General features: G+C 39.8%; 3 protein-coding genes across 6 annotated transcripts; 1 reads left to right on the forward strand and 2 right to left on the reverse strand.

The window, feature by feature from the left end:
* Positions 1-5187: 5187 nt before the first annotated feature.
* On the reverse strand, positions 5188-13098 carry snap47 (synaptosome associated protein 47). 3 transcript variants are annotated; one of them, XM_023270405.3, is made up of 5 exons: positions 12964-13098; positions 11597-12118; positions 10941-11458; positions 10525-10649; positions 5188-7143 (listed from the first exon to the last, which is right to left on the reverse strand). In XM_023270405.3, the coding sequence occupies exons 2-5, from the start codon at positions 12091-12093 to the stop codon at positions 6997-6999; spliced, it is 1287 nt and encodes a 428-aa protein (XP_023126173.1). In that variant the 5' UTR covers positions 12094-12118; positions 12964-13098; the 3' UTR covers positions 5188-6996. The 3 variants fall into 3 exon arrangements, with proteins under 3 accessions (XP_023126173.1, XP_035804128.1, XP_023126172.1); XM_035948235.2 differs by lacking the exon at positions 12964-13098 and adding an exon at positions 12856-12897; XM_023270404.3 differs by lacking the exon at positions 12964-13098 and adding an exon at positions 12243-12379.
* jmjd4 (jumonji domain containing 4) lies at positions 12946-15640 on the forward strand. Of its 2 annotated transcripts, XM_023270402.3 has the most exons (6): positions 12946-13198; positions 13303-13468; positions 13982-14107; positions 14452-14719; positions 14872-15018; positions 15115-15640. In XM_023270402.3, exons 1-6 carry the CDS (start codon positions 12946-12948, stop codon positions 15448-15450), a joined length of 1296 nt encoding a protein of 431 aa, XP_023126170.1. In that variant the 3' UTR covers positions 15451-15640. The 2 variants fall into 2 exon arrangements, with proteins under 2 accessions (XP_023126170.1, XP_054870272.1); XM_055014297.1 differs by lacking the exon at positions 13982-14107.
* Positions 15641-15766: 126 nt separating this feature from the next.
* iba57 (iron-sulfur cluster assembly factor IBA57) lies at positions 15767-20206 on the reverse strand. Its single transcript, XM_023270377.3, has 3 exons — positions 19745-20206; positions 16456-16796; positions 15767-16328 (listed from the first exon to the last, which is right to left on the reverse strand). Exons 1-3 carry the CDS (start codon positions 20083-20085, stop codon positions 15937-15939), a joined length of 1074 nt encoding a protein of 357 aa, XP_023126145.1. The 5' UTR covers positions 20086-20206; the 3' UTR covers positions 15767-15936.
* Positions 20207-21495: the final 1289 nt, after the last annotated feature.

Consider the following 21495-nt stretch of genomic DNA (forward strand, 5'->3'; position numbering starts at 1 on the left):
GATGAAATAAAAGAATTTAAGAGAAAAAATCTTTCAACAGACATTCAAGTTAAAACATACAAGAAAAATTAAATCCTTAAAGTTGGGCTGTAGCAGACAGGGCATGTTTGAGTTTGAACCAAGATGAGAGCAGAAGCTTCGCTTTGGTTCTAAATTAAATCCATTCTGAAAGCAAAGATGATTACAATTATTTTTTCCATTTGTGGTTGCATTGACTTCAAAAGTCACAGCACATGGTATTAGGCTGCTTCCTATTGGAAGTTCTCAAAAGAAAATGTCCACACCCTCACTACAGAGCCAGTCTATTGTCCTGGCTTGGCTTCACCCACTTTGCCATGTCTTGATGTAAAGCCATTTGCATTCAACAAACCTGTGCATCTGGACAATAACTTCACAGGTCCCACTAACACGGCTGTTCTTACCATGCTGGCAGATAGCCAGGCGAGGCTTCAGGCCCAGGCTCCTTTTCCCAAGTTCCACCCAGACGCTGCGTGCGCCGTCATCCTGCTGAAATGTAAACCCCAGATTCAGCTGTGTTTGTTATGGTTGCGCTGGCCCTCAGTGAACACACAACGCTGTCACAACGTACCTATAACAGCGGGGCAATATTTCAGCAACAATCTGTTTGGTCAGCTGCAATTACATCACCAGGTGGTTAAACACATAAGTTTGCTGGAATGATAATTAGGATTATTTCACGGACACCTTTAGCAAGGGTCCGAGATGAGGCTCTTATTTCCTAATACACCTCAACATTTAATACAGAGGTTTAAGTCAAGTATGTTTCCACAGTGTCTGAATGTGACCCCACTGGACTGTGTTCCATCATTACTGTTTCTGTTATAGATGCTCTATTTAATAGCAGGTCCTGCTATACCCAGTTGTCTCTTTTAATCATCCAACTACAGTATAAACAATAGCTTAGGCTGAACACTAGTGTTGCCCTTGAGATCACTGGCCTGCTTCACTAATGGCTATTTACTTTCCAGAGAAAATGAGTAACCAAGGAAGTCTATTTTTATCCTGGATTGACCCCAGTGTCAGCCCCAGCAAGGTGACGGGGGGACACACATCCTTAACTTTAATCAAACCGCCAGCCCTGCAGGCTGCACGCTGGTACAACAACCTTGGCGTGATTCTTTTTTTTTTCAGTTCATCAGTTCATGTGACCCAAAGTCACTACAACACAGCAAATTCCAAGAGAATCTAATGTCGAATTATAAATCCATAGTCTGTCAGCCACTAGCTGGGGGTCTGTGCAGTGTGGCATCAGTCGGGTGGCTAATTTATTGTGGGAGCTAAGTGTTTCCATTTGCAGTAAGAGCCACTAAAAACAGTCTCGCTGAAGGTTTCTGGGGGGCCTGCTTGTAAAAGTACTGATGCGGTGTGAGCTGGCTCATGGCCTGACAACCTGTTTGGGGAGCTATATAGATGGGCTTTTAATGAATGCATAATCCAGTCGTCACAAAAAGGAGCCCTCAAACTTGCCAAAGCTGCAGTTCTGAACTGTTGTGTTGTCATTCACCTAATACAGAGAGGCAGGGTACATTTTTAGTAGTGGTTCCCCAAAGGAAATAAACAAGACCTGCAAAAACATTTCAACTGGTTTTAACTAATAATGTGCTTATGCAAAGACTAAATGCATGGCAACCATTTAATTTTAATTAATGACTCCATCTATATAACCACAAATCCAATGAAGTGCATGAAATGAAGAAGAAATAACAATTTATTTCACGTTTGGGTAAAACGCCTTCAGACATTAGCAAGTATAAATATGTGTATTTCATGAGTATCCCAGCTGCATCCACCAACACACACACACACACACACACACACACACACACACACACACACACACACACACACACACACACACACAATGTAAATAAACTACAATACCACTGTCCTCATCCAAAGTGCAAAAGTCCTGATGCAATGAAATTTTGTAGTTAATGAATTATAAGACACCTTCAACTCTGTGCTGCCCTCTACTGAATCCTGTTGGCACATAATATTGTTAAAATAACATGTTTCACTTGATGTTGTTCCGTTTCATTGTCAGCAAGATAAATCCCGTATTCATACAGGTGAGGATGAGAGCGCATTCCTACGTTGTAACAGATCAGATTTATTATAATCAGAACAAGTTGGCACAAACACCCTATGGAAGACACAGACAAACAAAAATACTCTACAAAACTTCTGTAAAGAGGCAGAAGTACCTACCTGTCAATGTACTACAGTCTCTTTACATTATCTCCTGCAGTTATTGTGACATCTTGTGTGGCTCCCTATACTTTTGATAGTTACTCAATAGACCCTATAAAGGAAACGACTTTTCTGCTGAACCATACTTGCAGATATCACTTCAAGTAATACTATGCAAGAAAGCAAAATAATACACCATTCATATACAGAAAAGGCAAGCACCTCTGCAGAGTTCAGGTGGCTGTAATGTGGGATTTCACCTGGACTTGATTTGAGACTGATACTACTGTATAAACCCACAGCCAAGTTTGGTTTGGCTGCCTAGCTGTTAACTCTGTCGTACAGACATGAAAAAATTTGTGAAACAAAAGGCAGAAAACCAAAGTGCGCCTGAAAGACCAAGGAAAACAGAACGATGTGCAACAGCACATGATATCATCATGCAGCTCAGCATCTGGGAAAGTACCATCATAACAGCCACGCAGAGCGCAGTTATGGTCTAACTAAAGCAGAGAAAGATCCAAATCTGAACTATGTATTTGCAAACAATGTATATTTATAAAAAATGTGGTAAAATGTAAACCCACAAGAACAATGGCTATCTTTGCAGAGAGAAAATGCTACAACTCTGATAACTAGAGACAAGAAGACAACGATGATGTGGAGTGTAATATCACTTTTTGTTTGGGTCTACAAATACACCCCTGGTTGGACTCAAGCACCTTCCTTCCAAGAACGTTTTTCTCCCAGCTCTAACATTAACCAACAGGCCTTATTTCCTGAAACCAGAAACTCCCTCAGCAAAAGGAAACCCAACAACACCTGCACTAGTAAGAGGCCGGCCAGGATGTGAGTCAAAAATCCGACCATTAGACTCAGACATGGTCTAATAGTGCAGTGGAAGTGAAATTTCTCTAATACTTTATTAATATATTCTAGGTCTGCTCCACATCATTTACTCAGAAAGTTAGGTGTGTAATATCAAAACACATTATTTAAATAAAAACACGAGTAATTTGAAAATATATTTGCTGTGATTTACACATTGCCAAATAACACAAGGGAACTGAGTGAAGTGCTTTAAGTTTTACACAGACATTAAAAAACTCATTTCTGAGGATGATGAATCCAGCCTATTTCTATTGCAGTCACATGATTTCATATTTTGGAGTGCAGTGCAACCAGCATGTGCCCACAAACTTGGTCTGTATTTTTTTTTCCCCTGCACGAGTTGATTGATTGGCCATCAGTGGAGACACGCTCCTTGAATGAGAGCGCTCACCACAGAACTATCAAGTAAACAGACTTGGAAGTCAAGGCCAGCAAAATCCCTTGTGTCTCCATACCATCCGTTAGGAAGGCAAAGCCGGATCTCATGTATCTGTGGTCAGACAAGACCGCCACCACTTCCTTGTATTGCAAGGCTGCTTCAAAACCACGCCAGAGTGTGCACTATTTCCCTAACCTTTTTTAAGGGTTGGAATTCACATAACCATGTGGTGTGCTTCTGGAGTTTGGGACTTCCAACAATCCTTGTGTTTATCACTGAAATCAACAAAAATAAATGATCCACACTGAAAACATATTCAACTGTGCAAGAAAAAAATATTCATAATGTCACATAAAGACATCCCTCTTGCGTTGTGCTCAGGATCACATCTTTCATGGTGGGCTGTGTTTAATACAAATGATCAGTTCAGGCTAACTAGAACCAGACTGTTGAATGAGGCTGTCGGTCTGATTTCAAAGGTAAGACGTCTTCCTGATTCATAATTGAGTACTCAGCCAGTTGCCAAATCAAATCTGGCCTACTGTTGATATGAAGTCGTCTCCCCTTGTGGTGAAAGCAGCCCGACGGGGGGTCAGCTGATGCCAACAGTCTTGGTGCCAACAGGATGTTATAATAGTAGAGGGTATAAAGCGAGCCACTTCCCCACAACAGCAGGCACGGCGGCTGGAACCAAAATTAACATCCGTTTCTAGTTTGCGTGTGTTTTGATATTCTCTGTTGCAATTTGTCACATGGGAGCTGACTATGAGGGGCGTTGCCTGATGAGTTTTTGTTACGGAATAAGGCTTGGTTAGAATTCAGGAGGCTCATTTTACTGGCTCAGTTTTCTTCCAAACAGCAAACCTAATTTGTTTTCCACTGAATAAATTCCGTTGTTTCTCTGGCTTTAATGATGATTTCACATCAGGATACTACGCTGAAGTGTTCCGAAGATCTGAGTCACTTAACCTTCAACCTAGGAAAAAATTTCCAAGCCACTTATCTCAAACTGATATTAAAAGGCTGTAAAAAATACAACATTGTGTCCAAGAACAATTAATAAACTTTTGAAATAATGTACTTTTTAAATTAAAAAGAGTGACTTTATATTTGTGTTTTTTATCATCAATTTTGGGTGTGACCTCACTAACAACAAAACTAAAAACTCACCTACAAGGTTAGTTCACATTTTAAATAGACCGGATGGATATCAAAGCACGTTTAGAGCATAGTAAAAATTAACACAATGCTGGCATAATTTACCCTAAGAAGTTGGTATCCATTAACTCCTGTGGAAATATGCGAGTGGTTTATCAGAGGTTTGTTGCTCAAAAAGCCACATCTGAAAAGGCTGTTAAGATACTGTGAGTGGACCAAAATAATACACTAACACTCTTCTGCTTCAGTGAAAAAGAAACTCAATTTCACTTTTAGGCAAGTGAAGATCTAAAGGGTTGAAGCTTCAAACAACCAAAGAAGCCTCTTGGATGAAATAGTTTCAAAAACCTAAAAGACAAGTTCACTTTTTTTTTTTTTTTTTTTTAACTGAAGCTCCGAGATTTACTTTGACATGGATGAATAAGAATCAACACAGGAATCCAGTAAAATGATCTACAGTGGAGAACTACAGTGTATCACAACTGCTAGACGATGACTTGAGTTATTATAGCAGCTTTAAAACAAAAAGTGAATAAACAGACAATTCATTGAACTTATTTCAATTTTATTGCAAATCATATGCTATTACAGACTTCAAATGGTGACAACGTCCAAGCTGATAAAAAGGAACTCATTCGATGTTTACAATGACGCAGACTTCCCTTCTATTTAAAGCTAATCCAGTGTCAAGATAAATTATCAACAAAAATAAGCACTGAGATCATTTTTAAACTTGGTACAGATATCTCAAGTTCACCTAATGGCTAGTTACAATTTCACAGTGATAACAGAGCACAATAAAATCACAGAATTACAATACATTTGTCAGTCATTTACAGATAATACATATCTAGAATAGCATCAGGCATATACAGGAGATGTGGATCTTAACATAAAGTATTTTAGCGATAATATTCTAAAAAGAAAAAAGAGAGAGGGAGTGTTCTGTACTCTGTTTTTACAAGTTCCATAACTTAATTGCACATTTACAGTCTTCTGCTATACAGTGATGATGATGGGATATTTGCACTTGCTGCAATACAAAGCAGTAATATTGAGACATGCAACGTTTAGCGTACAGGTAAACTGTGTCCAGAGAGGAGAAGTGACACCTAGAACCTGAGAAAGACATTTTTAACAGGACAGAAATGGTTATAAAAAGGAGGAATGGCAGTTCATTATCAGAGACACAGATATGGACTAACTTCATCTGTCAGTTTATTACTTTTACTTCTATCGGAAAGCTTTCGTTTGTATGCTCAAATCAGGTTTATCCACCATTCTTACACCCGTCTTGTAAATAACACCTACAGAAACAACATGCAGTTAGTAAGTGCACCAGGTGTTTTTCTTCTAAATGTCCATTTTGCTGTTCACTGTATTTGTGAACGGTTTAAACTGCTGTGTGTCTCCTCTGATACAAACATTATCAGCTTATTTTTCACCTGCTGGTTTCACTGGGGGTGAATGACATGCACTGCGGTTTCATGCGAGTCCCTCAGCTACCACTCAGGTGACACCAGCAATCAGTATGAGTTACTAGAACTCTGACATGGGTGTGGTCTCTCATTGACTGCCCCTGCTAATATTTTCATAGGGATTTAATAGCGAGAGCCCAACAATAAGCCTCACTACTAGATGCTGAACCAAGGGAGAGATGATTTTTTTTCCTACCTAACGATAGTCATGTTCCTATTATGGTAATACAGTATACTGATACCTGTTTGTAAGTTTTCACCTACGCTTCCATAGACTTTCAACCAAGTGGTGATCAAGTTCATTGTTCCTTTATTCTAAATCCTAAAAGTAAGAATACTAAAAATCTGTTTTCAAAGTGCCATGTAGCCTATTGCATATAAGCCGGATGCAATGGTAGCAATACTAGCCGCAGTTGCAAGACATGCATTGAGAGAGTGAACACTTAATGTACTGTTCACAAAGATGGTGATGCATCTCACTCAGACATTGAGTCTGTTTCAAATAAACTAATGAAAAAGAAAGAGAAATTTAGATTTGACATGACATAAGCTAGCAAAATTGTTATTTTTGTCACAAAGAAATATATTAGAGAAAAGTGTGAGTCCACGTGTTTATTAATTCCTCTTAGGTATGCTCTTAAATTGACCAAGGATGGTCAAGTTTCATTTTTGTCAATATCTTTAGTGCTGCCTAGACATCACTGTGATCATACCAACAAATGTAGTAAAAATCCTATAAACTATTCTGGCTAAATGCAAGTCTCTACTGCTGAATTTCAGTGTTCTCAAACTGTACCAATACCGTGTGGACAATGAGGAGGCATACAGTACGTTTGTCAGAAGGAACATGGCGATCACGTGTCTCCTGAGCCGTCAGGACTACAGCAGTCTTTTCATGCGGCAGGTGTGCTTCTCTATGTGCATGGTGGCTCGATCCGTCGAGCTTGTCAGGACATCCAGAACTTCGTCCTGCCGTTCCAGCTCCGTTTCTGCCTCCAGGGCAAGGTTCTTCAGCTGCATCAGCATCTGCACATACAACCCAGTTAGTACACACATATGGAGGCACACACACTCATTTGTTGAAGCAACTACACACCAGCCCTCAGTGAACATGGATAATTATTCATTTTATTTAACCAGGAAGTCCGATTGAGATTAGAGATCTCTTATACAAGGGAGACCTGGCCAAGGTAGCAGCCATACAAAATTTTAAAGTTATGTAAAACAGATACATGACACACGAATAAACGATAAACAGTAAAACAATTAAAAACAGATTGACAGCTGTTGACATTCCTCCTTTACTGTATTTTTTATGATACTCTTCAACTCATTTACGGATATGAATGTTTCTAGTTTAAGAGTTTTTTTTTTTTGTTCTTTTTTTTTGACCATGGTGCATGATATGAAAACGCTGTTTTGCCAAAGTCTGTTAAGAGTCCAGGGTGTTATAAATAATAACACAACAGAAATAGAAGATGATTTAATATTAAAACTACACCAAAGTGGTGTGTAACTTCAGGGTACAACATGTGGACCACATGTGGAGGGGTGTAAAGATGGGGTCAGTGAGTTAGAAAGCAAACATGTTAGGAGCAGTGGCTTGAATCCAGAGCTCTTCTTCTTCACTTCGCTTACAAAGACAATACCCTGCTGCCTGAAGTCTACAGATCAGGAGGTGATGTTATAATTCAACACCAACCTTGATGCAAAAAGTTATTCATGTTTCCAGTGTGATATTATTTCATACTACAGATGAAACTTGAGAATATGCAGAGAGCTAACTTTTGGCTCGTCTCCTGGGATAACTGATACACTATACTGTTTGTTTTCTACTTTCAGTGGGTTTAAGGAACATTGCGAGTATATTATATGGTCTCACAACTGTATACGTTACGGTTAATGGAACAGCTTAAATATACTGTGATGTGCCAAGTAAAACCTAATAAACACTTACTTCAAACCCCACCACCTTGGTTTCTAAACTAGTATTATGTTATGTTACACGTGCCCTCACACACAGCCACTGACATTATGTCAGTTTTCACTGGCTGGTTTATATGAACATTTCAGCTGAGCACAAAAACAGCTAGAGGCAGCCATGTGAAAAACAGATAGTATGTCAAAACACACCAAGGAACAACTGTATTCACTCACTCAGATCTGTGACTCTACAGTTTAAACTGGGATGACATTACTGAATCACACCTTGCAGTTAACATTCACAAGAGTCTTGGTGTGTCATAGAAAAACACAGGTGATGAATATTTTTAGCTACTGCTTATACAATGGCTAGAGCACCTAAGTCATGTAGAAAGCCCTAAAATTAAACATTTAGGCTGGAACTAACAGAAAAATATATGAGCTACAATTCCCAGTGTCTTGCATTAGCGAGGTAATTCAGAGCTGTGAATTAGGAGACACACAGTACACAAAACTAAAAATAACCCTTGATCAGTCTTGTGAGTGAACCAGTTTGTGCTGCTAACAAGAAGGAATTTCCAACTTCAAACAATAACAATTATATATAAATACTGACACAAAAGGGAATATTTGCCACAGCACTTAGGTCAGGACATGACACCGAGTGACTCTGTACAAGTTGCTCCACAGTAGATTCTAATCTTGACCTGAATTATGTCAAGAGCAGGGTGTGTACAGAAGCATGGCATTAACTCAAAATTGGCAGCCTTTGAAATGTGAACCATTATCAGCTGCAGACAATACGCCATTTATAAACACGCTTTGTGATTGCCCCAGTGTTGTCACTGCTCCGATAAAAGTATTTGAAAAATGATTATTTAGACAAAAACAGCGGTGAACGTCTGATTATTATTGTACATAATAATTTACTACATTTTAGGTCTAATGTGATAACAATGATTCATTCAAGATATTACTTTTGAAGTGTGTAGACGAAAAAAAAATATCATGAAGAAGGACTTTTAAGGCAAGTCAAATGAGGCCACAGGCAAACGCTCAGTATTTATCAGAACCAATACCATGTATTTGTGAATCATATCTTAGTCGTAGGCTTAGACTTCTGACTACTTTTCCGCTTTGTTCCTGAAGTTGTATGTTTTCCATTGTGCTTTTGGCTGCTCTCCTAAACATATAAAGAAATTTGCATAAATGCACCTACAGAATGGGCACAAATGTAAAGTGTAAAGTACATATCTTATTCACCCTTAAAAAACTTTTTTAAAGGATCCCTCTAAAAGTTTGTTTACGTTAAGTGTTTATGTAAAACAATGAATATCTTCTAATACACACTACCATTCAAAAGTTTGGTGTCACTTAGAAATGTCCATATTTTTGAAAGAAAAGCATTTTTTTTCAATGAAGATAACATTAAATGAATCAGAAACACAGTCTAGACATTGTTAATGTGGTAAATGACTATTCTAGCTGGAAACGGATGATTTTAATGGAATATCTCCATAGGGGTACAGAGGAACATTTCCAGCAACCATCACTCCTGTGTTCTAATGCTACATTGTGTTAGCTAATAGTGTTGAAAGGCTAACTGATGATTATAAAACTCTTGTGCAATTGTGTTATCACATGAATAAAAGTGTGAGTTTTCATGGAAAACACAAAACTGTCTGGGTGACCTCAAACTTTTGAACAGTAGTGTATGATCAATATATTTTTCAACTCTCCAATATCAGTATCTGCCTCAAAATTGCAGCTTTGATTTAGGTGAAGTTCTAATTGGAATTAACCCAAATATACAACAATCGTACCCGTTTTTATAATATTTGTACAGTTACTTCTCATTAGTGATTACAATGTTTTGGTCTGCCCGTGATTCAGTTAAGCTGTCATATGATCTTGGCAACACATAATAGAACCTTGGTGATAAGTGGTAATGGTATGATTAAACAAAAAGTACTTGCTGAAGGTTTTACATGAAGGATCTCAGCCTAAGCAACTTGTAATAGTGAGTCACACACACAAATAAAAATTGTCCGAATCATAGGTCTGAATTTGCGTCACTGTGTAGATGTTGCCACCACAGACCATGTCTGTGACGGCTCTCGATGTAGTGAGGCTCTGAATGGAAAGACACTGTACAGTCTGGCCAAATAACCGACCATGTTTCTTTTCCTCTCTTAAAACTAGGATGGACTTTGGTTTGCGGTCTCACCAAATAACATTTTAAACATACAGGATGAAAAATAAAAGCCATTATAGTGTATTGTGGTTTGGAATGGAAATATCAAAATACATGTTGCTAAAACCATAGGATTATTTACGATAACAGCTAACACCATGAGACAATATGCTGCCTGCACACATGGGTTTTTCATTTGTATTACTGGTCTAGTATACACAAACATGAGAAACCTCCACAATGGTGCAGTCATATTTTTTGCACAGGCAGTGACAGTCCAAGTTTCTCACCTGTTTGAGCTCCTGGGCCTCAGCTTGACTGACAGATGGCTGGAGGAGATGCACCTGCAACTGGGACAGCTCTCCTGCTGGGACCTCCAGTGGGAGCTCTGTCTCTTGGCACTTCTGCAGCAAACCTGACTCCATGGGTGGAGATGGTGAAAAAGTGCAGAGCACATATGTTGTTTATGAGGAAACCAGACAGTAAACTCAAAGTACAGCAACTGAGGCAATTGGGGTGAAGTGACTCATGAAAATACATTTCTGTCAAGGAGAGACACCAATAACCATGATGAAATGTTTTTACATGTGGCTGCACACTTCTAAAGGTGGAAACATAGACCTCTACTGCCACTCAGTGGTCAAATTTATACCAGGCATGGAAACAACACTGACCTAACAGTGGCTTTATTTGATCTTTTCCTTACCTTCATTCCAGGTTGTCCCTTCTGTATCACATGGAGATGAAAGTGGAGTAGCCTTGAAAGCTGTGTATTCACCTGTGAACTCCACCTTCTTTTTGTACTGCATCTCTAACACTGACAGTGCCTCTGGCATCTTGGCAGACAGGAACCTGTAACATATATCGGGCTTCCCAATAAAACGCTGTCTAACAGTAATCTCATAGGGACTGTGCACCCTGATTTCATCAATTTCATTTCGTTCAAATCGGTGAAGGAGTTGGCAGTTTGTGTCTCGCACTTCCAGTGAGGACACCAGCACCAACAAACAACCAGGCTTCAAGTCCGAGTCTCCACCTTTGGACACAACTGCTGGGATGCTACTGATCACCTTATTTCTACTAGACCCCCTGCCTGCTGAAGCAGCAGCAGCAGCAGCAGCAGCTGCAGCTCTTGCAGCGTCCTCAGCCTTGGCTTCCTGCTGAGCCTTCCAGGGGAGTTTGCCAAAAGGCCACCAGGAGGGAGACTCCAGCTCTGACAGAAGTCTGCAAGTCAAAGTGGTCAGGATCAGGAATTAATTAGGCCTATTTTCTTCTAAGTAATACAAGTTAATAACATATCCATACAACATGAACAAGACATGAGCAAACACTGCATAAGTAAGAAAATTTGAAGACAATTACTTGTCAGCCACGCCCAAGTCGGAGTCAATCTTCTCCAGACCCTGCATCATGTTGTCAAACTGCTCTCCCTGGTGGCTGAGGACTCTGCCAGTGTCCTCTAGTCTTCTCTGGGCTCCTGCCACCAGGTTGATCAGCTCTCGCCCTTTAGAGGGCTGAGACTCAGCTCCCCGGGCCTCTGAACTGGGAGAAAGAAGGCGTTCTCTCCAGAAATGCTCCAACACATTATAAACCACCACCCTGTTGGGCTTTAGGGAACCAAACCAATGCTTCACATTCCCCTCCTCAAGCACTGTGAGAGTGCTGAAGATGAAACTAGACGACTCCATCTTGATCTCCATGATTCGGGAGAGACGGAAGCTGGCAAGACTCTCCTTGCTCTGGCTGGAGACGAAGCGCACTGTGCTTCTGGTGATGGACAGGGTTCCACTCTCCCACCGCTTCTCACTGTTGATGTAATAGGAGCCAGGCCAGCTGTGGATGGCAGTGTCCCGGCTCATTTTGAAAGGAGATACACAGATTTACCTAGAAGGACACATCAGACATAGTGTTACATAAATATGATTCACATGCAGTCACTGGTGCAGCTTTAATCTACATCATGAGGACGTGGTGCTGAGGGATCTCTCTGTCCTGATGGTGAACATACTTTCTTCAGAGTGTAATCCAGGCTGCAGATGAGCTCAGTTGAGGCGTTCACACCGACAACTTCAGCTCTCTATCCAGCTGAGCGCATTACACGTGCGTCATCATAACGTTACAACCTTTCTAACATTTGGTACTTGCTCTTGGTAAAAATCTACACTACATCAATGGTGAACATGGGCTGAGCATTACGTTCCCTCGCAGTCTTCTCAGTAACTGTGATGTTTATTACGGAAGTGATGTCAGACCGGAGTACGTCTGTATTTACTGTCCGACTCTGTTGGCACAAAACACTATCACGACAAGGTTTTGGTGAAAATAATTATTGTTAGCTAGGACGGCTGTGTAGGAATTAGCTAAGACTGTATTCGTATCAAAGAAATTGAAACGCTGATTTGCATAAACAGTCTTGTTAAAATATAGACAGCTACGGCTTTACATGTGCGTCGTTTCGGAACCATAACCCGCAGTCGTCCGGTTGCTGTCATATGTAGTGACCTGTTGTCAAAATAGAAGAAAATGCGTTTTAGCGTGGTGTTTTCTGTTTTCTGGCCAAACTGTTAGACGTAAATTTGACGAAAAAGTGAGAGCGCGTCGCTATGTAATGGCAAACCAACCTGCCAGCTAGCTCTTCCTACCGTCTCCTGCTGTCCGAGCCGTGACAGCTAAGCCTGCTAACAGCTAACCAGCTAGCCTTGTTTACCATCATGGACAGGGAGGCGTACCGTAACTGCAGCAGCCTGGTCAAAATACCCAGACAGACGTATGAGCAATTTTGGTCTTCACATTTTGTAGATTACATCGACAAGGAGCTCAGCTATTCGAAGTTTTTCAAGAAGTACTTGCTTCCCAACCACCCATGCATGTTTTCAAGAAGGTTCACAGAGGACTGGAAGTGTAGAAAACAGTGGGTGACTGAGGAGGGGAAACCTCATTTCCAGAAATTGCTGCAGGAGTTTGGTAAATACGCCTCTTACTAATGCGTAAAGCGACAATACATGATTATGTAACAGCTGCAATAACTGATATCGTGTGAACTGTGTTGTTACTGTTATTTCTCACAGATGAGACTCCTGTTCCTGTTGCAAACTGCAATGCAAAGGAATACAATGCCAACCCCAAGCAAGTTATGCCTTTCAAAGAATTTGTACACTACTGGAAGGAATACATTCAGAATGGACACTCATCACCCAAAGGATGCCTCTATCTTAAAGACTGGCACATGTCAAGGTATCAAAGGGATATTCATTTCACAAAAATGTTTGCACTACAGGGACTTTTATGTGAACCCCACTAGTAAGTGTGCGTTAAGCTGGCCTATAGAATACAAAAGGAAGTTCAATGTAAAGAGAATCATAGCCTAAATTTACAACTGCATTTCAAGCTGTGGAATTTTACTAGAAAAACTCCCATTTAGATGTCCATAGTTAAGTTATTAGTCATAATTTCAACCACAGATATCCATAATATAATTCTGAATATCCAAGATAGATGAAAATGCCATTTTGGCTATCTGCTTATGACTAATAACAACACAGTGTTGAATATCTACAATTTGAATCAGTGTGCAACAGAAATAAATAGTATCACTAAATGTTCAAAATCTACTAAACATTAAATGATTCAAAATTGTATCATATCTCAGTTATTAAATTACGTCAAAGTTGATCAGTTTTACTTAAAATTCAGCTAAAAATGTTGAGACCGTACGCAGAATATGATGATTCTTATTTTACTCTACAGGGACTTTCCAAAACATAATGTTTACACCACACCAGTCTACTTTTCTTCTGACTGGCTGAATGAATACTGGGATACACTTGAAGTGGACGACTACCGGTTTGTCTACATGGGACCTAAAGGCTCATGGTATGAAAAGTTAACCTGTGAAGGCCTGAGCTTTGGTTGGACCTGCATTTTAGATTTCTTCTAGTTATTTGGGATAAGGAGTAACCATTGAATATAATAACTGGATAATACATAATATCTGAATATTATGTTTATTATATCTATATTGTTATTATTAATATTCTTATATTGTCATTATTATCATTATTATGAACAGTATGCTCTTTTTGGAAAAAAAAAGAAAAGATGGTCACTTATGTGGACACCAGGTCCTAAGATGTTCAACATAATGCTGGCAAAACCCAGACTGTATATATATTAGTGTTTGATTTTTCATACAGTGTAATGCTCTCTCTTGTCACCAGGACCCCGTTCCATGCTGACGTGTTCCGTTCTTACAGCTGGTCTGCAAACATCTGTGGCCGGAAGAAGTGGCTTCTGTATCCTCCAGATCAGGAGGACTTTTTACGAGACACTCATGGCAACCTCCCTTATGATGTTACATCAGCTGAACTAAAAGACAGAGGCCTTTTTCCACACTCCGAAGAAGCCTGTCAGCCTCTTGAAATTATCCAAGAAGCTGGTGAAATAATTTTCGTGCCCAGTGGCTGGCATCATCAAGTTTATAATCTGGTAAGAATTGCACTGGTGGGCAGATCACAGTAGTTGAAATGTCAAATTATGTTTTGGTTTAACACTGATATGAGAAGTCACCTTTATTACAGATGTAAGAAGTTTTATTGATGTACTCAGGTCGTGATCCAGACTTATTTTTCCCCCCACAGGAGGACACCATCTCTATTAATCATAATTGGCTGAATGGCTGCAACATTGACATCATGTGGCAGTTCCTTCAGAATGAGCTGTCATCTGTTCAAAAAGAGATAGACGAATGGAGAAACACAATGGATTCATGGCATCAGCATTGCCAGGTACTGAGCACATGATTGTTCAGTCAACCTTTGATCTAAAAATATGCTGCAAAGTATATAATATAATGGTGATTACGGTTGGCTGTTTCATTCCAGGTCATCATGAAGGCCTGCTCTGGTATAGATTATGGGGAATTTGCCTCGTTCCTAAAAATCATCGCTGACAACCGAATGACTTTCCTGAATGCTTGTTCCTCTGGGGATTCCTCCGAGTACTCACGACATCTCTCAGAGACCCTCACCACACTTGGCCCTTACCATGCTGCCTTTGACCTGCAAAGAGTGGCTCACATAATTGAATGCCTCCTGTGCAATGAAGACTTTAAGCGCCTCGATCATTCAACATTGACTTTGCAGCCGGAAACCATGTTACAGCAAATTCGAGACACCATTCAATCCACAAGAGGGCAGCATCTCCTTTACCAGGAATAATGTGTTCAATGTGTTCAGCATCTCAACCATAATATTCACCTGGAAATAGCTTGAATGAAAAGTGCCAATTTGTACGGTGCGAAAAAGATGATGGAAAAGGTGTTATTGCAATCTCAAATGTTGTTTATGAATGTCTGGAAATAGTTTTTGCACTGAAAGATAAAATGAATAAATAAAATTTAAAAAACCACTGAGTTTTGTGTTACTATTTTGCATGTTTATTGAATAACCACCCTTACTGTATCATGGTTGGTATATCCTTATGTGGAGAGATACAACACATCCGTGATAAATAACACTTTACAATGTAGGAAAATCACTCTGAAATAGATTTTATTGCAAACAAAACATAAATACTCAAAAATACGGAGTAGTGCCACATAGCTGTTAAGCAATGACAGTGTAACATACGCAGGGCTCTGTCTATGAGAAGTCTGTCAGATTGAAGCATGTCACATTTTAGGGAACGTTAAAACATCCTCCTCTTCAGCTGATTTTGACATCTTTAGGCCACCAGTCTGGCACAGAGGCCTCAAGTGTCACTGTGGAGTCGTCAGAAGATTTGAGCGTCAACACCTCTTTGGCATGAGCCATGCGGATTAGGCTGAGACCCAGTTCTCCTACGCCTGCTCGATGCTTCCCAGCTGGCTTGCCCGACTGCGTTTGCAGTACGGCACCTTCCTCGAGGTCTTGGACTGGAGATGACAAGCGCACTGGCATCAGGCGTTTCCGAACCACCCCAGTGTGATGAGTCCTGGCTGTAAGCTCCTGGCCGATGTAACAGCCCTTGCTAAAGCTGATCCCCTGCATGTAGACGAGATTTGATTCTAGTGGCAGTGCAACCCCAGGAGGAAGGTCCCTGACTCCCTCTGGAAGTCCTAGACAACAATGACAGCAGAGGAAACAAACAAAACTTGTCACAAAATTTCTAGAACATGTGCTCAGACAAATCCAAATTACTTAACGTTATCTTCTAATGCAATTTGTAAACTGGTCTGGTCTTACCTATTGCATAGCGATGTTTGTGATACTCCTCTGTGTCTCCTTTCTGGCATGATGCAATTATATCCAAGGGGTTAACTTGGCAGTGCAAAACCAATCTCCAGCCCATTTGCTGAGTTCGAGGATCAGCCTCCCATGCCAGAGCTTTTTCAGGAGAAGAAAGCTTAGGTTTATTGACTTCCTGACCTTCCTGTGAAAGTACTGCCCATACAGACAGGTCTGGACAGGGGCTGATGTTGACCTTCCTGCGGATTTTGTACACCTTCAAGTGTCTCAAGATTGAGTCCTTTGTTGTGCTGTCACATTCCAGGAAAACACCATGCCCTCCCTCGGCTTCTTTTAGACTGAAAGGAAATACAGCAAGTTGAGTGCTTCATGAAAGGAAAATCCACCCTGAAATGCCACACTGGTATTTTCACTTATTTTGTCTGGTTAGGTGACCCTTGTGGGAGCTATGATCAGAAACACCTGTGGTCTGTGTGCTAATAAAACAATAAAGGTGTGTTACGGTAAGCCATTATAACATTTAACACCCTAAGTGGTTTTGTATTCCAGATATCTTCAATGTACAATTCAGATCCACAAGGACAGCTCTTTTATGTGCATTTTGCCAATCATTTTAATTGGACTTCTAAATTTAGCTCACAAGAAAAGCCAAAGTTAGCCTTTAGGAGGTAAAATGAATTTCAGTGTATGCTGATAATAAAGTTGAATCAGTTTGTGTATCTACAGCTGCATTTCCTGCAATGGAAATGTTACTAGGAAAAAATCTCTTTTCACATGTCCACAGTTTACTTGTTATTGGTCATCATTTTGATGATAGATATCAATAATGTAATTTGGAAGTTTAATCTTGCAGCAGTTTTTTTTTCTTGCACACTATGCATGAAGGGTGATGTCAGGCAATGTCCTTTGCACTGTCTGAGATCTCACAGTTTGATTTCCATTGCACATCTGTTTATCACAAGCTACATTGTGCAAGGAGCACATTTTTCATGTGGTCTTTTTGCAGCTCTGATTCCTGGTACTATGGCTCATTTTATATCTCCTGATTATTTCTGTAACTTTGTTCTGACAGATTTTTAGTTGGTTATTTATCTTCCTGTATCCTTTTTCATCTTTGTGTTGTCTAACAATAACATTTTCAAGCTCCTCCAGAAATTCTTTTCCTTGTGGAAACATGATGCAGGCATGGGGATAGACACAAGACATAGTACCAAAACTGAGAAGGGTGCTGGTGGTCATCGATCATTTGCAAGTGTGATCATTTGCAGGCTAATTATATTAACTTAATTTTGTTTGAAAGGTCACAAGTTTTCTTACTTATGTGTACATCAACTCATTGCAACAACAGGTGGATTCACTCTTGCTGCAGTGGGTTTCTACTTTGGGGCATGTATTTTCAATACTACAGTCTTCTCAAAGTATTTGTTTTTGATTGTTCATAGGAGGAAATACTCTATTTGTAACCTTAGAAATAATGCAGTTACTGATAGGTGAAACAGTTTTGGATCAGCGGACATTTAAGTGACATTGCACAGAGGTGTAATCACTTCTATTACTCTAAGTATAAAATGTAATTACTCTGCCAAGGAACGTGGCGGAGTCGTGACGATCAGTGTATGTTTGTCTGTGCACAAAATTACTCCAAAACAGAATAACAGATTTGGATGAAATTCAGGGAGGGTCAGAAATGACACAGGGACCATCTCATTAGATTTTGGCAGTGATGTGGCTTATAGTCTGAATCCACAGATTTGTTAAGGATTTCTGTATCATTGTGAGATAGCGGCACAGCATCACTGTAACTATAACAAGTGAACACTACATCAGCTGCCTGCTGATGATCACGATTGCGATCCTACTGCAAATCGACTGCTGCGGACTTATTTGTCGGAAATGATACAAGGAACAATTGATTAAATTGTGGGGGCGTTTCCAAGTCTCATACATTCCGCTACATATTTAGGTCACGCAATTCGGTATCCATACATAACATACAGCTGCATCACACACGCCTGTGCTCAGCGCAAAGTCATTTTTTATTTAAGATTTAATAAAAAATAAAGATCCCAGCTTTTACAGTCCTCATTGGCCTGTAAAGCTGGGAGTCTATTAGGGATGTGACGTTCGTTAACGAGTCAGCCGTTTAAATGGCTCTTTTAAGTGAACGATGAGAACCGGTTCGCAGTTGTGAGCCGTTCGTATATGCAAATTGCCCACACTTTCTTCATGTGTCACCTGTATGTCCCATGGGTCGGAGTTGTCCATGCTGCCTTCACGTGAACGATTAATGACATCTCAGTGTTTGAGTTATTCACAGCACGCTCCATTCATGCAAATACAGCTATATATGCAGCTAACCTAGAGGAGGAGGAGTGCGAGCGCTGCCTGAGTCCGACTGGCCGGAGATTGGAGCGGAACCGCATTTACTGCTTTATCAGGGAGGAGGAGATATTTAAAAAAAAAAAAAAAAAAGAGTAAAATCAGGCAGAGTCAAAGGAAACGTAGCAGCATTTTTCTGGGGACGACACGCAAGGTAGAACACAATGCAATATTTTCCAGAAAAATATCTCTTTCAAGTCTGGGTCAACAAACTATATATCACAAATATATAAAGAAAAAATAATAAAAACAATGTCAACCACACAAGAACATTTTAACATTACAAAAAATATATAAAAATAATAAATAAGAACAAAGTGTATATAAAAATATAAATAAAACTCAATGGAGTATATATGGGTGGGATGTGTGAGTTTGAATTATTCTGATCCATATTGTATCTTACAACTGCTACCAGGGATTGTTTCCTTGATAAAAACGAGTTATCCCTGGTTAACTTCTAAAATAAACGAATATAACAACGAGGCAGTCTTTTTAACGGCTTTTTGAAAGGAACGGCTCCTCAAGATCCGGCTCCCTTCATACAGCCATAAATCCCAGGTCTAGAGTCTATCTAGCTGTGAGAGGGTTGAGGTAAGTAAATGTACTCACATCTCAACAGTTTTTACTGTAAAAGTTTAGATCAACCACAAAAGACATAAAAATATGTATTTTCACCACACAGGACCTTTAAAACTTAATACAAACCCTCCTACACCAGTACACAGGTAGGAGGTATACCAGGCTGTCACTTCCTAATTTTCTCTGACCATGAAAGTGTCACTTCCTGTCAGATAACAGGTGTTGCGCAGTTTTGTTGTTAACCAAATAATTAAAGTAAGAAGCTATTTGGTGGTTTGTATTGTCCTTATAAGCGTATAAACAGTGCGGTAAAGTGTACTCTTACCTGTACAACATGATGTCGTATAGCGTCCTTCCCTGGACATTGAGCATGTGAGAGTACATGACTCTGTGTTCAGGCTCCTCCAGCAGCGCCATGTCGTTGGTTATTATCCCCTGGAGGAACGCACTCGTGTCCGCTCCCTGGATTTTCAGCAGGGTCCTGTTTGGAAGGTGGTAACACACGAACTGTCCCGGGACATTTTTACGGTTGTCCAGGCTGTACGTCCTGACACTAACCGCCGCTGCAGCTGAAACACTGGAGAGAAGCTTCACGGACAAACCGGCGTGTTTTCTGAAACCGACGGCGGCCGTGAAGGCTCCTCTGGCGAAGCACAAAACCCCCATAATACACACCGACACGGGAGAGTCTTAATTTAACTGTCTACTCAAAAATAATAACGATGGACGGCTACATAACCGAGGACATCACAACTTACTCCCGCTAACAGGACTCCATTTTGAAGTCCCACAATGCATTGCTCGAAAATACTGGAACACGTGCGTATGTATGCGTGTGAACTGTTTTGATCAAGTGTAGTTTTCGAGTCTCCTGATCTTGAACTCATTTTCAGGTAACAAAAAAAAAAAAAAAAAAAAAAAAAGGAAGAGGAAATAATATTACATTTAAAAAATGCTGATAATACTATTTTGCTGTCACTAAATTCATCAATAAAAGTAAGAGCTATCTGAAATGCTGTATTCTACTCTAAAAAAAATATACAAACAAGCAAAGCAACGAATGTGTTGTTTAAATACATGGATCAGGTATAACAATATGACCACCTGCCTAATATTGTGGTGGTTCCCCTTATGTTGTCAAAAATGCTCTGAACCACTGGGCCTGGACCAGAAGTCCTCTCATGGGGGATGGACCAGGATGTTGACAGTGGATCCTTTGGGTGCTTTGAGTTGTGCAGTGAGGTCTCTGTGAATCAAACTTGTTTCTCTGCATCCTGTTGATACTTGATCAGAATGGGGTCCAGGAAGTTTGGAGGGCAAATCAACATCTGGGGCGACTGTCATGTTCCTCAAGATGTTCCTGATTGTTTGACGTTTTTTTGCGATGCGGTAGTGTGCATTTTCCTGCGGGGGTAGGCCAGTGACATTTGGGACTGTTATTTGCATGGAGTGTGTTTGTTCTGGGACAGTCTTTATTTGGGTGTATAAGTCACATCAACATGGATGCCAAAATCCAAGGTTTTCCAGCAGAACACCACATAGTACCAATATGATCAGTGTTACTCACTTCACCTGTCAGTGGTCATAATGTTGTGACTGATCAATGTATATTTTCTTGAACTAAAAAGCAGTGCAGGTATTATTATAATAATATGTTTTTGTTTTAACATGTTCTCCTTATATCAATGTATCCTTAAAGCATTTTTTTTGCATTGATATATAGTCAATATAACAGTACCTTTTCATAAACTAACCTATGACCTTTTTTTTTTAATTCTTACTGAAATTTATATGCAGGATGTTTAAACAGTATGATAAAGGTGCAGCAATTATTGTATTGCTATATAACAAACCACCACATCTTGGATAAGGTAAAGTCCCTCTTCACTTATTGATTAAATTCCTAAAATATCATCTCTGTGTATCAAAGATACAAGCTTTTCTGCATGAATACAATCCCTTCCTATCTTACGATGTGTGTAACTAATTACCAGGTTAAAAATTTATGTATAAGGGTATTTTTTTTTAACAAAATAGATGGAAAATAGATGAAATGAAGCTCTCCACAAAACAAAA

The sequence above is a fragment of the Amphiprion ocellaris genome, chromosome 10, assembly GCF_022539595.1.
Source record: "Amphiprion ocellaris isolate individual 3 ecotype Okinawa chromosome 10, ASM2253959v1, whole genome shotgun sequence".
NCBI lineage: Eukaryota > Metazoa > Chordata > Actinopteri > Pomacentridae > Amphiprion > Amphiprion ocellaris.

Bases quoted from the DNA above. Each gene is read 5' to 3' on its own strand.
- iba57 (XM_023270377.3), bottom strand. From the start codon at position 20,085: ATGGGGGTTTTGTGCTTCGCCAGAGGAGCCTTCACGGCCGCCGTCGGT. The intron at 16,797-19,744 runs GTAAGAGTACAC...ATTTCCTTTCAG, and splicing joins TACGACATCATGTTGTACAG to TCTAAAAGAAGCCGAGGGAG. The intron at 16,329-16,455 runs GTAAGACCAGAC...ATTGTTGTCTAG, and splicing joins CAAACATCGCTATGCAATAG to GACTTCCAGAGGGAGTCAGG.
- jmjd4 (XM_023270402.3), top strand. From the start codon at position 12,946: ATGGACAGGGAGGCGTACCGTAACTGCAGCAGCCTGGTCAAAATACCC. The intron at 13,469-13,981 runs GTATCAAAGGGA...TTTACTCTACAG, and splicing joins AAAGACTGGCACATGTCAAG to GGACTTTCCAAAACATAATG. The intron at 14,720-14,871 runs GTAAGAATTGCA...TTCCCCCCACAG, and splicing joins ATCATCAAGTTTATAATCTG to GAGGACACCATCTCTATTAA.
- snap47 (XM_023270405.3), bottom strand. From the start codon at position 12,093: ATGAGCCGGGACACTGCCATCCACAGCTGGCCTGGCTCCTATTACATC. The intron at 10,650-10,940 runs GTAAGGAAAAGA...CCATGGAGTCAG, and splicing joins AGGGACAACCTGGAATGAAG to GTTTGCTGCAGAAGTGCCAA. The intron at 7,144-10,524 runs GTGAGAAACTTG...TTGTATGTGCAG, and splicing joins AGGCCCAGGAGCTCAAACAG to ATGCTGATGCAGCTGAAGAA.